General features: G+C 38.4%; 1 protein-coding gene across 4 annotated transcripts in view; it reads right to left on the bottom strand.

Annotated features, from left to right (window-relative positions):
• Positions 1-14,036, bottom strand: part of LOC131696481 (formylglycine-generating enzyme-like) — a 44,980-nt gene that overhangs the window by 4,857 nt on the left and 26,087 nt on the right. For 2 of the 4 annotated variants that reach the window (XR_009308859.1, XM_059000117.1), the window contains exon 8: positions 4,461-4,613. Coding sequence is in view for 3 of the 4 variants with exons in the window: in XM_059000117.1 (XP_058856100.1) it covers positions 4,497-4,613 (117 nt within the window). In the remaining variant the exon portion in view is untranslated. The remainder of the gene's footprint in view (positions 1-4,460; positions 4,614-14,036) is intronic. The other 2 variants (XM_034019458.3, XM_059000118.1) reach the window with 1 other exon arrangement.

Raw genomic sequence — 14,036 nt, 5'->3', positions numbered from 1 at the left:
AGTATTAAATAGAACTAAAATTGTTGTCAATAAATGGAGCGCAGGTTGCAGTTTTATTTCCTTCTGATATAATTAGAAATGACTGTATAGTCTGTTGAAATACTATGTCTTGGCAGGTCTTTGAAGATTCATAGTTGGATAACATTAAAACATAATAGGTATCTTGTTACTGGTAATAAAAGTTCAAGAACCCATTAACATGAACCGTCATTTCCAAGATGTGATTATACTGTGTGCAGATGTTGTCAAGAGTCTTGTATGTTAGAGGTTACTTAACTGGATTCTAATGTTAAGACCATTTAATTCATAACTTGATTTAGAAATCTGCCAAAAGCTGTAAGTTAATAGACTTGGATAAGTTCAGTGTGTCTGCTTTGAGTTTTTGAATGAAACCACATGCTTGCTCCGCCCTGACATCTTTGCGCAGAGCGGCCTGGTTAAGCCCCCAGCAGTTCTTTGCTTGGGAGTTGACTTGATCAAGCTGTAATCTGATAAGCCATAGCTGGAATTTTTAGAGCAAGTTACAGCACTGGGGAATCCCTGTAAAATGCTCTATACCCAGCTATGGCTCATCCCGGTGGGGTAGAGGCTGATCAAATGAACCCATTGCAACATACTGTAGTGATCCATCGGCAGAGCTATAAATACAAACCTAGAGCCAGCAATGTAATCATGATCTACATGCACAGTACGGAAAGTGTATGTCAAAATGGAAAGTGTGAAGTATATATATATGACAGACAGAATACCCCACCGGTAACCAGATTCTGATACTCTCAGTAACTGGAGATAAAGGATATCGTTTCCATTGCAGGTTGATAAGGGGAACGAAGTGTCATTGAACATAAGAAAGTTTACAAAAACAAGAGGAGGCCATTTGGCCCATCTTGCTTGTTTGGTTGTTAGTAGCTTATTGATCCCAGAATCTCATCAAGCAGCTTCTTGAAGGATCCCAGGGTGTCAGCTTCAACAACATTGCTGGGGAATTGGTTCCAGACTCCCACAATTCTGTGTGTAAAATAGTGCCTCCTATTTTCTGTTCTGAGTGCCCCTTTATCTAATCTCCAGGTCCCCTGGTCCTTGTTTGAAGTTGGATACAACGTTCTAACTCATATTTGCACATTATTATCTTGAGTCACAACAACAAAGCCAGTTTCCAAATCAGCTCTCAAAGGCCTAACACAAAAAAGAAAAAAAATGTATCACATCTTTGACTTCCTCTTGAAAGAAAACAAGATCACAGACATTCCAAACTCGACGACAGCTAGTTATAAATGGCATTTTAATTTCGCTCTTGACACAGCTTGTTACGCTAGAGAGATGGCCCAGAAAATCTCTTTTTTTTTTCTTCAGTCGTATTAAATAGTTTTAAAGGGAAAATATATATTTAGTAAATAAAATATAGACCACTATAAGAAAAGGGTGACATGTTTTGTAGGCTGTCTTTCTGTGGAACTGGAGCAGCACCCCAGGGGCAGGCTGAGATAGATGAGGTCTGTGAATCCACCATGGAGCACACCCATGATCCAGTTTAGGCATAGCTTTTAGTTTGCTGTTTTGTTAGATAAAATAAGCACCTTTAACTATTATTAATCACTCAATGGTGCTCCTTTTAGAAATAGTAAGAAACGTAATAAACAGGTAAAAGTAGACAAATGTTTTAGCTGATGCCTTCATGTGTCATACGTGACTTGCCAAGGTCGTGGTAGTGCTTAAGAAATGCATTTAAAATTAACAGCGTGAAAACCTGAATAAAGGACAAAAAAAATTTAAAAACCTAACAGCAGCAATATTAAGAGCAAAATACCAGTGAGGCTAAATTAGTACCTACAATTCAACCAAAATTGGTTATTTTTTGTCTTAATTGTTCAAATTGTGCTTGCCGTCTAGGGCCCTATTTTGAAGCAGGTGTAGAGCAAAATGCAACTTTTCAAAGAATAATAAAACAATTCCATGATTGCACGGTTCAATTATTGTATAAAGTAGTTTATTCTGCTAGTTTTATACGGTTAAAATGTTTTTTTATTCCTGTCTGAAAACAGGACATTTGTGGACATTTAAAGAAACAGGTGTCATTATATACATTTACACATTAGTCTGACAACCTTTCTTATATGACCCATGCTGCTCATGAAGAATACTCATGTTTGCTATTCAACAAAAGCGAAACTAATTAGTTTAACAGTTAAAAGGAAACACCTGCGACTTTGAATTGTAGATGTTCTCCTCCCAGAAGTTTATTCACCATATACGAACAACGTATCACAGTGCTATCGCTGATACAATTACAAAAATAAAGCCTTTCATACATCAAAAGATTGGCAAACACAGTGCTTTGTTTAAAAGTAACATGATTTTGGAGCTGAAGCTAGCTTAACATATACATATATTCATATCACAGCACTTACCATGATACACTTAGAAAAATAAAGCCCATACATTTAAACTGATTAAACTTTCACAAGCTTGCGGCTTTATTTTTCAGATCGTAGAATTGTTGATGCTTTGATGCATATAATTAAACAAGCGCTATGTTCAGGTCTAAAAGCATGTTCATTTTAAATTTTAAATGACTGTATTTATTTGTTTAATTCTAGATAGAGGTACCCAATTTCCTCATAGTGATATGTACCAAAATACGATCACAGGTTAAGTTTGTAGATGTGTGTGAAAAACAATATTTCTAAGAATAACATTTTGTGGCAACAAGGCTTGTTTCAGATTTATCCCACATAAATTATATATGTTTTCACATAACACAAATATAAAAGTTTTTTGGAATCCTCTGCCTCTCTTCTCAGCATTCTGTCAAAGATATTTTTGGTTCTGTTGTCCGAGTAACAATCCCAACTTGCCTGTTTGATGCCAAGAATGGGGGTGTTGCCCCAATGTGTGTATGTGAGCTATCTGAGGGACCGATATGTTCAAAGTAGAACAAGAATCAGACCAAAGCCATCGTACAGCCCCCCTCTAGATCAGGCCACTTTAGGACGGCTGGACCTGGGATGACTGAGTTTACACTACAAAAAAAAGACCTGAGCTGCCTCAGACGGCTTACAAGTGTTGAGTTAAACGGGGTAATTCTTTCAAATGTAGTGTTTGTAAACACAAACCTGGTGGTATGTTTTTTTTTTCTTTGTTTCTTTTTTTAAATGGTAAATACTGGAAAAACTGAAAAATAATAGCGTTACACGTCCCCACGTGTTGCTACAACTATTTAAATAACGTACAGTCAGCTTTGCATTATCGGGACACCTCAGGAGAAATATCCTGAATAAGCGGCTGTCACAATTAAACGACAAAATGAAAGGAAAAATAATGAAATCACATTATTTATTTCTACATGAAATAAAAAACAATGAATCTTATCACAAGGTGAGGCACCTGCGATGTTGACATGCCAACTTTCTTTGCAACAACAGCCTGAGAAACGACAGGAGACTCCTCCTTCTTCAAGAGTTCAACATAGTTTACACAAGTCACAGCGTACTCACTGCACTGTGCTAGGCGACCTGTCTTGCTCTGAAAAGTGATCTCTGTTCATCATTTGAAAATACTGTATCCCAGTGCACTGATAGTCTAAGGATTATTGCCCACATTGTAAAACAGGTAACACAGCAATAACGATCCATGATGTGGTACGGAACAGAAAAGCAAAAGCACTTGTTATGTTTTTTTTCCTGCAGTGATTTAGAGTACAGATCTCAAACCCTGCTACTCACTCTTTAAACACGTGTGAATTACAAAACTTTGCACTGTTCCAGTATGTTTTGATTACACATTACTAAACCGTTTATACTGCCTAAAATCTAAGCTCCGGTGTCCTATTAATAGATTAAATATATTATTAAACAATGCAGCCTAATGTTTCCATCTTAGGAGGGAAGTAAAAAGAAACGGCCAGTTATTTTAAACATGATTATAGGAACCTTGCAGAGCTGTGTTACTGAGTTCTCTCAAACTCACCGCTGGTCCTGTAGTTTCTGATCCATAGGGATTGTATGGAGTTCACAATCTTGTTTTTTTTTTTTTTAAGTATCCTGTTATTTCACTTCCAAAAAAGCAATTTACACACATTTTTTAAAAGTTTATGACATCATGTTTAACTAAAAAACTAGAAACACTTAAAATAAATGTTTTGACTAGAAGTCTTTCTTAATGTCTTATGTGGAAATGAGTTTTAGTTTACATTTTGTTACACATGGCAAGGCACAGTTGGTCGTGTACGGAAGGGGAAAATGGAAATGGAAATTGTAGAGGTAAAGACAGGTAGAATGCAAAGTGAAAAAAGCAATGAAAGACAACTAAGAAAAGAGAAAGACAGGACAGGTGTTTAGCTTAATGATTTGTTACGTGGGAAATGCTGGTGCAATGGTATTATTTTGTTTATCCTTATGGGGTATCAGTTATTAGTTGTTCTTTTAATTATTGTTCCCTTCTTTCTTTCTTGAAGCACTTACATTTAAAATCCCTGTCACTGAATTACAAAGCTGCTTCTAGTGTTTCTGGTTTCTGAGATGTTTGGGTGTCACTCCACCCAAGAGACCCTCTACCTTGTGACACATGTAGGATCCTCCTTTCTTCACCTTGTCTTTTCCTGTGGCAGGGCCCGTCTGAAAGGAAGAGCAAGAGAAGGGGAAAAACAACAGAATTATTTTAAAATGTAACGATAAGATCTTCTGACAGACGCTCTGTATATTCTCATCAGAGGCTTCTGTTGCGTTATTGGAACTATAAAAAAAAAAAATTCAAAAAGCCTTCACAAACTTGTATCTAAGTTTTCATCAGTGTTATTGTAATTCAATGTTATATTACCAAAATAAACTTATATTAAACATGATACATAGTTTAGAATTTTATGTTATTAGGGATGGCCAGAAAATAGACACACAGCCCTTACTGATTCACCTATTATGCAATTGATCCCTGAAATGTTTCTTCAATGTACTGATATTACAGATCCTTGGCAGGTCAAGAGTGACATTCTGAACAAGGAATGCATGTTACTGCAAGCTTCTACCCAAACTTCCTTTAAGGTAACAGGAGGGCCAATTTAAACACCCAGCAGATCTGTCATGTCAGATCAGTGCCGTCCTGGCTGTTAGTGGTGTTATGGCAGGTCTAAACGTGTGTCCCCATCCAATAAATCTGGACCATGATCTTCAGCAGCACGCTGTGAACAAGCTTTTCCACTGTGGGTTATGCAGAGTCCATTAATTACAACATCTGTAAAAATGATAATGAACCTGATCTACTAAAGCAGAGTTTGCTGTCTCTTCTAAACGAATTCGTATTTTACATGTACTTGCATCCCAGCAGGTTTGCTTGAGAACCATTAAGGTCTCAGCATCCTGCTTCTAAATTGGCTTAGCCCAACACAATACGCTGCGTGACAAATCAAACCAATGATTAAAGACACAGAGTCAAAGGTAGCCAACACAACAGTATGATAGACTCCAAACGGATTACAGAGATACCATCGAGGTATACTGAGTGCATCTTGCATAGCTCTGCAATGACTAAATCAGTGTTGTCTTCTTCAGTTAAAGATCAAAGAATCATGGCTATACAGAGTCCCAAAATGGCTTCTCAATGTGAAATATACCACATAAAGCGTTGAAAGTTCAGGTTAGGGAAGAAAGCTTCATACTGTCATTTATCTGTTTTTAGGTCACCTACTGCAAGACATTTCCCAAGTGTTAACACTGCCTGGCCACTTTATTAGAACCTGTCTACCCGTCTATTGTTTTTGGAATTGCCCTGAATTAGAGGTGCAAATTAGGTTGATCATGTGACAAGTTTTCCCTGCAGTACTATGAATCTGCTGTAGTTTACTTCATCATGGCTGTGGATTAAGTTCACCCAGCAATGCGGCACATATACCCTGATGACTGCCTTTAAGACAATAATGCACCCATGGCAATGGACTGAGGAACAACGGCAGAGACTTCAGGCATCTTCCATGGCCACCACAATTCCTGGACCTCAATCCAATGTCTGGGATGAACTCGAACAACACAGTGTTCATCACAATCCTTTGCCTATCTCTCTGCGTCAAACTGCATGAAATATTAATGACTGAACGGATTTCCAACCCTCCAGACACTCCAGCACCTCGTGAAGTCTCTGCTAAGTCTTGTCAAGTTTGAGATCAGGGCACATAGTGATGGTACAGGTCCTAATAAAGTGGCCAGGCAGTGTGTGTTTAACCTAAAAGTCAGTGAAATTAATAAATAATGAAAGAAGCATTACAAACATACAGTATCTAAAAACCTGGTTGTCTTTGTCCTAGTCTGCTATGGCTAATCAAATAAATGAAACCTGCAATTTATCAGTGTTCTGAATTCCTCAAGTTGCCCCAGACAATTTCTAATTCACAGTACAGCCCTTCTTTGTTCGAAGGCTGTATGGTTACGGATCATATTTGCCTCTGTGGCACGGCCTCAGCCCTGCACATGTGAATAAGTGTTTTTTTGTATTGTGTTTTCTACCATTCGTTTGACTGTAAATAGTTTATTGAAATAAAGAGCCGGATGCTCTGCCTTGATTACAGGGAATGGCAGCTGGGATTGGCTAAGTGCACATTCCGAGCCAGCGGGATTGGCTAAGTGCACATTCCAAGTCAGCAGGTGCCGGCAGAGCATCTCCCGATAACAGGAAGATGATGACACCCCCTGAACGCTAATGAGCCAGAAAGTAAGAGATCACAGTGCGTGAAACCAGGGTCTTATACACAGAAAAAATAACTACACGGCCACAGTGCATGGAACCGGGGTCACTGTTCTGGATTAGGAGTTTGTTCAGGGTATTTTAATCCTGCATCAGTAAACGGAGGGGGTGTCAGTGAAGGCTCCTGCAGGGGCACCTCCCTTTTTAGTGAGCCGCATGTTTTTATTTTTTTTATTTTTTAAAATGTTGTCTTTTTGTAGTTATCTTTGTTTCCACTTGTATTTGTGTATCTGCGCCGGTGTGCTATACCATTGTTGGTATAGTCACGTGGTTTACCCTAAATTACTTCATTGGACCAAAGAATTGCTAATTAGAAGCTTAATTGGTCCAATTAATCAATTTAGTGTACAGTTAGAACAAAAACCAGGAGGGTCAGCGGCCCTCCAGGACCAGGGTTGAGTAGCCCTGCACTAGGGTAAAATACTTGTAAATAAACCTGGGCCCCTGTGCGGTGTTACAACCACAACCTCGTGTAACAGCCCGTTAATGACATTCTTGTTACAAGGAAGAACACAAAAAGCACATTCTCTTAACTACAGAAAGGCTGTATCATCTTCAAAAACTTTTTTTTTCTCTCTCACAGGACATATTCAAAGCAGACATTATTTAAAGGTAGGCCCCAAAAACTAAATAAGCAACACGATTTTCAAGTCCTTCTCATTTCTTAGAAATGGCACAACAAAGTGGCATACAAGCAGCAAGAAAGACCCCCCAAAGGCAATTTTAAGAATTTTAGAAAAGCTGTTTCTTTAAATTTCTAAAATTCCATCTGAAAATCCCCTTTCAATGTTTATAGCAGTTTAACTTCAAACCTCGACATGCAATCAATGATTAAGCACTTGGATTCTTTAGCTAAACAAACCATAGTGAAGCTGCCAGGACTGCCAGACAGCTACAGCTAACCGTGATGCAGTCAGGATTTTCATTGAAATGTTTAAACTGGTAATGATCTTGCTTTCCCTCAACCCCATTCACTTAACAGGGCCCTAGTGCTCAACAGGGGCTCTTGGGCCTGCAAGAACCTTGTGGACAGGATTTATTGGAAGTAGTCAGAGCAAGACCCTGTCAGAAAGTTCAAACTAGTTTCTCAGTTTTAGAAAAGTGGGACTTATATACGTGAACTTAAATCTTCCACTATTAAATTAATATTAAACATTAAATTAAAGCATTCCCAGTGCATAATAAAAGGGGAATATTATATCAGATCAAATGGTTTGTAAACCTGAAGTAAAAAGGATATGTGGGAAAGATCTGTATCACAGATATGTTCCATAACAATGTGGCAGTGAAACAGTTCTACCGGACACTTCCAGTAATGGAACTTTATTGAGAGAATCATAGAACACAGCCGGTTACCAGCTGTCTACAACTGATTTAGCCAGAGGTTAAAACAATGTGGCACTGAAATGGTTAATGTCACGACCTGAAATGATTTCTGAGATGTGAGGCTTTGACACTGTGGCAGCGGCCGCTTTAAAAAAGAACTGGCAAAGAACAGGTACATTTTTTAAACCTGGCCCTATTCTCTTCACTCGGGAATGTACTGTCCAAATGGCTTGCATGCAAATAAACCCTTTCATATTGATTTGCATACTGTGTACAGTATGCTGTGGTATTTTTGCTATGGTAGTGCACAGTACTGTCAGTGTGCATTACACAGAAACGACAACCCAAAGCAGCTTGGAGATTTGTGTATACAAATATATACAGAGCGAGTCATAATTCACACAGTTTAGTTGTTTTGGATAAATTCTACTTAAATGTTGCCATTACTGAACAACCCTCCGGTAGACACAGAGCACAGACATTTTCCCGTTGCATATTCTCCTCCACGTACACTCCAGTTTGCGTAACGTTCTGACAACGTTATGAGAGTTATCAATGATCGGAGCCGGTGCTTTATTATTGCTAAATCTACCGCACGTTAATGGCAATCCCTGATTCCTTTAAGTAATACGTCCAACTTGAGTAATTCCTAAGTGCTGCACATCAAGACATCAGAGATACAAGGGTAAGTTTAAAAACATATTGAGCATGGCTTTAATGGAATGTTTCACGAAATGCAACTCACAAGTAAAACGGTTATTTTGCAAGATTATCTCTGAATGCCAGACGTGTATTTTTTTAACCAAGTGTTGTAACTATCACTCGTACATTGCTTTACTAATTGTATTTAAGCAGCTGTTTGACTGGTTTAATTAATCAGCAACATAATAAAGAGTTCAAATGCCAAGAGCATTGAGACTGAAAATACAATATGTTGTTCACATATCTTGGTTATACACTTTCCAAGAGTGACATAGTACCTTTTTTCTATTTTTGCCATATCATCAATTCAAAACAGCAATAAAGATCATCATTAGATTGTAGTTTAGGTGAAATAAAGCAGACCCTTTCTTGCGCTGGAGGATGATGGTTAGTGATAATGCTTGTGTATTGAATTCTCTCAAGCACAGTTAGCAATACATTGGATGAGATGAGAAGGCTTGCAGAGGACAGTGCTACTAAGGGTTGTTTACACATGGAAATTATTACTGTTGCTGACAATAATTTCGGACAATTAATTCTCAGCATTCTTTCTACACAGTTTGACCAGCAATTTCATATATGTTCATAAGCCGTTGTCACAAAGACGGCCAGAGTGGGTGGTGTCAGACCAGAGCCAGGAAGTAACACACAGAGACTTGGAGTTTTGGTTAAGCTAAGCGCGTGATCGCGCTCAGCATTTAATGAATAAACAGACAGAACATAAAAGGTTTTAAACACAAAAACACGGCACTATACGCCAAAATAAAGAGACAAACAAAACAGACTAAACAGTGAACAGACAAACGGACAAACACGGTGAGTGAAAACACTAATTACTTTACTTTGCTTTGCTTTCTTTTCTCCTCTCTCCCGTTCTCCACTCACCGAACACCCAAACCCCGAGTGACAGAAATGTGCATCTATATACACTGTTGTGCTGGGATTCAATTACTAATTAATTACTCACTTGAATCCCAGCACGTGAATTAGTTAAGTGTACTCCCGTGACCACACATTACATTTTACCAGCATGTGAAGTGATTTGTGCCCTCCTCGTGCCTAAATATAAATCTACCTTTTAAATCACACGTGAAACACAGACCCGTTTATATCCCGTGTACCAATGACTATACAGCGACATTAACACACGCACGCAACATACAACACATAACACACAATTGCACACAGGGGCGGGGCACATTGCCACAGCCGTGCAGTGGATGTCTCTTATTGTGTAAGAGATGGGTAATCCCATAGCAAATGGACCAATGGTCCCCCACCTCACCAGTCTAAGAAAGACCTTTCTGTATTACCAAATGCACCAGTCTCCCAAAGATATGGATATAAATACAATTTTTTGGGATTGTTACTAAAACGCTTCCAGGAATCTCAATATGCACCATCAAAAGAATCTGAGAGGGTGTGGTGTAGTCCATTTGGTGAGGAATGACACGGATGTCTTTTCATGCAGTTGGACGTACAATATAATAACTTATTATAAACGACAAAAGCATATCTTGTATGCAGGAAATACTATGAAACATTTTGTCATATGTTCCATGCTTGGGATGGCATCAATGCACAGGATTACAGGTACTGAGATCCTGACAAATCCTTAATGATTGGTTGATTTCTCATACGTGATTAAAATGTGAGTTCAACATGGCGTCTTCCAAGGTTTCTGCTGCTTTAGCAAATATCATTGCAACAAAACACAAAAGCAAAGTAGTGCAGCGAGATAAAGGTCTACATCTACCATAAAAACACACAGAAAAAATACCTACTTCAATTTTGTGGCCAGACATTGCCAGTTTAAAACGGATCCTTAAGAAAACATTGTTTTATAATCAAGAGCCAAGCTTATTCTTCTACCTAAAAGTGCTATGCAAACTTTGAAAATTCATTTTTAACATTGGCCCCTCTTTTCTTCTGTTGAAAACCTTTTGGTTCTTTACTTTGTTTTATACTTCAATTAGGAATATGCAGCAAAGACAGATAATCCTGAAGACCAGTATGAAAATTTGAAGCATTGATGAGCACTCCTTTAAGAAAAGGTTCCCCTGAAGAAGTGACTTGTTAAGCTTATATCAAGTAACAAGCTTTTTACTAACATAAAACTTTTTTTTTGTTCATTTCACTGATGAAAACTAACAGGGTGTTTCTGAACATCCAAACGACCTCTGAATCCAAGCAATTTGAAGATGTAATAGTTGAGATTTACTTCTGAATTGCACCCTGGATGTTTTGCTCAGGTGCCTGAAGCTGCCCTACTTAATCTAGGTTTTAGGTCTCAATTCCCCTCATGTAAATTGGTATTGAAGTAAACCGTGTCATTGTGGAGAAGATGGACCCTGCAGAAGACTTCCTTCTGAAGGAATCACAGCTGTTTGGTCTAACAGGAGCCTTATCTTTTGTTATGAGATGCCCAGGTTTATAAAACGCTTTTTAAGCGGTATAATAAAATATACAACACAGTTAACTATACAGTACAATAGATTTCAATGAGGACAAGTAATAATTAAAGTAATAATATAATGCATGAGAAAAAAGTTGTGCCTGCAAGTGAAATTTAAAACAGGAGCTGTGGGAGAAAAGAAAAAAAAACCTTGCTCATTTTTTCCTCTCAACTCCGGAGGAGTTGTGCATGAATACACCTACAAGTGCGAAATTCAAAAAATATGTTTTCCGCAAATCTAAATGTTGGGGGAAAATGTGTTGCATGTGTTTGACTTCCCTTAAGTAATTCGCAAACAAGCTAAAACACAGTTTAAATACTATTTACTCCTATCAAGAGGGAGCTTGGAGCTCACTAAACTGTGTTTAAATTGAGTTCTAGTTGTTCACAGCGATGTGAGAACTGATATCGGGATAGCTGCAAAGTGATGATGTTAGATAAGATTTACTGAAATGATTTTGTTAGCTATGTACTTTAATTCCCCTCACTTTCTTCTAACTGTCTGTAGTCAATTAACTAGCAGGTAATGACCACTGCGTCAGACCTTAATTAAAGCTTAAATAGACATTCTGTTTTTTTCTCCGTTGTCGTTGGCTTTAGGAATACTGCAGTGGTATAGCTCTTGTACATTAGCAGTAGTACATTTTTGTAGGAGCACGGCTACATCCTAGCTCTGGACAAGTCGTTCCATCTCACGTTTGCTTTTTTCTTTATACAGCCAGGAACAAGCAGAAATCTTTAGCTGGTAACACATTCCAGAGAGAAGTATAGAAAGATTTTTTCTGATATTATTTCTAAAAACAAAAACCTGCCCTTAAAAAGAAATGCAGAGCACAACCACAGCAAGAAAGATTTTACTTTGCTGGCAAATGCATGCTCTTTTCATTACTTTAATGAAAATATTTCTCCAAGAACATGCCAAGAACATAACCTGCTTCCGTGATTGTACAATAGAGATCTAACATGACTGCCTTGTGTTTGTTGTTCAGTGACGTTTAATGTTTAGATAAACTGGCCTAGAAGAAAAATTAAACTTGAGTGGCACACTTTTACCTGGGTGCATGCATCTTTATTTTAACCACACTATGCATACAATCATATTTGCTTAAGGTGTATGCATCATTCATGATACTTATTAGTTAAATTACAACCATATAATACAATAAGCAGGAATGATTCTTAATGAGAGAAATCTAGTACTACAGTGCCTTGCGAAAGTATTCGGCCCCCTTGAACTTTGTGACCTTTTGCCACATTTCAGGCTTCAAACATAAAGATATGAAACTGTAATTTTTTGTGAAGAATCAACAACAAGTGGGACACAATCATGAAGTGGAACGAAATTTATTGGATATTTCAAACTTTTTTAACAAATAAAAAACTGAAAAATTGGGCGTGCAAAATTATTCAGCCCCTTTACTTTCAGTGCAGCAAACTCTCTCCAGAAGTTCAGTGAGGATCTCTGAATGATCCAATGTTGACCTAAATGACTAATGATGATAAATAGAATCCACCTGTGTGTAATCAAGTCTCCGTATAAATGCACCTGCACTGTGATAGTCTCAGAGGTCCGTTTAAAGCGCAGAGAGCATCATGAAAAACAAGGAACACACCAGGCAGGTCCGAGATACTGTTGTGGAGAAGTTTAAAGCCGGATTTGGATACAAAAAGATTTCCCAAGCTTTAAAACATCCCAAGGAGCACTGTGCAAGCGATAATATTGAAATGGAAGGAGTATCAGACCACTGCAAATCTACCAAGACCTGGCCGTCCCTCTAAACTTTCAGCTCATACAAGGAGAAGACTGATCAGAGATGCAGCCAAGAGGCCCATGATCACTCTGGATGAACTGCAGAGATCTACAGCTGAGGTGGGAGACTCTGTCCATAGGACAACAATCAGTCGTATACTGCACAAATCTGGCCTTTATGGAAGAGTGGCAAGAAGAAAGCCATTTCTTAAAGATATCCATAAAAAGTGTTGTTTACAGTTTGCCACAAGCCACCTGGGAGACACACCAAACATGTGGAAGAAGGTGCTCTGGTCAGATGAAACCAAAATCGAACTTTTTGGCAACAATGCAAAACGTTATGTTTGGCGTAAAAGCAACACAGCTCATCACCCTGAACACACCATCCCCACTGTGAAACATGGTGGTGGCAGCATCATGGTTTGGGCCTGCTTTTCTTCAGCAGGGACAGGGAAGATGGTTAAAATTGATGGGAAGATGGATGGAGCCAAATACAGGACCATTCTGGAAGAAAACCTGATGGAGTCTGCAAAAGACCTGAGACTGGGATGGAGATTTGTCTTCCAACAAGACAATGATCCAAAACATAAAGCAAAATCTACAATGGAATGGTTCACAAATAAACATATCCAGGTGTTAGAATGGCCAAGTCAAAGTCCAGACCTGAATCCAATCGAGAATCTGTGGAAAGAACTGAAAACTGCTGTTCACAAATGCTCTCCATCCAACCTCACTGAGCTCGAGCTGTTTTGCAAGGAGGAATGGGCAAAAATTTCAGTCTCTCGATGTGCAAAACTGATAGAGACATACCCCAAGCGACTTACAGCTGTAATCGCAGCAAAAGGTGGCGCTACAAAGTATTAACTTAAGGGGGCTGAATAATTTTGCACGCCCAATTTTTCAGTTTTTTATTTGTTAAAAAAGTTTGAAATATCCAATGAATTTCGTTCCACTTCATGATTGTGTCCCACTTGTTGTTGATTCTTCACAAAAAATTACAGTTTCATATCTTTATGTTTGAAGCCTGAAATGTGGCAAAAGGTCGCAAAGTTCAAGGGGGGCGAATACTTTCGC

Source organism: Acipenser ruthenus, chromosome 25, assembly GCF_902713425.1.
Source record: "Acipenser ruthenus chromosome 25, fAciRut3.2 maternal haplotype, whole genome shotgun sequence".
In the NCBI taxonomy this organism is placed as follows: Eukaryota; Metazoa; Chordata; class Actinopteri; order Acipenseriformes; family Acipenseridae; genus Acipenser; species Acipenser ruthenus.
The sequence above is the reverse complement of the archived record's forward strand: the minus strand, read 5'-3'. Positions and strand labels throughout refer to the sequence as shown.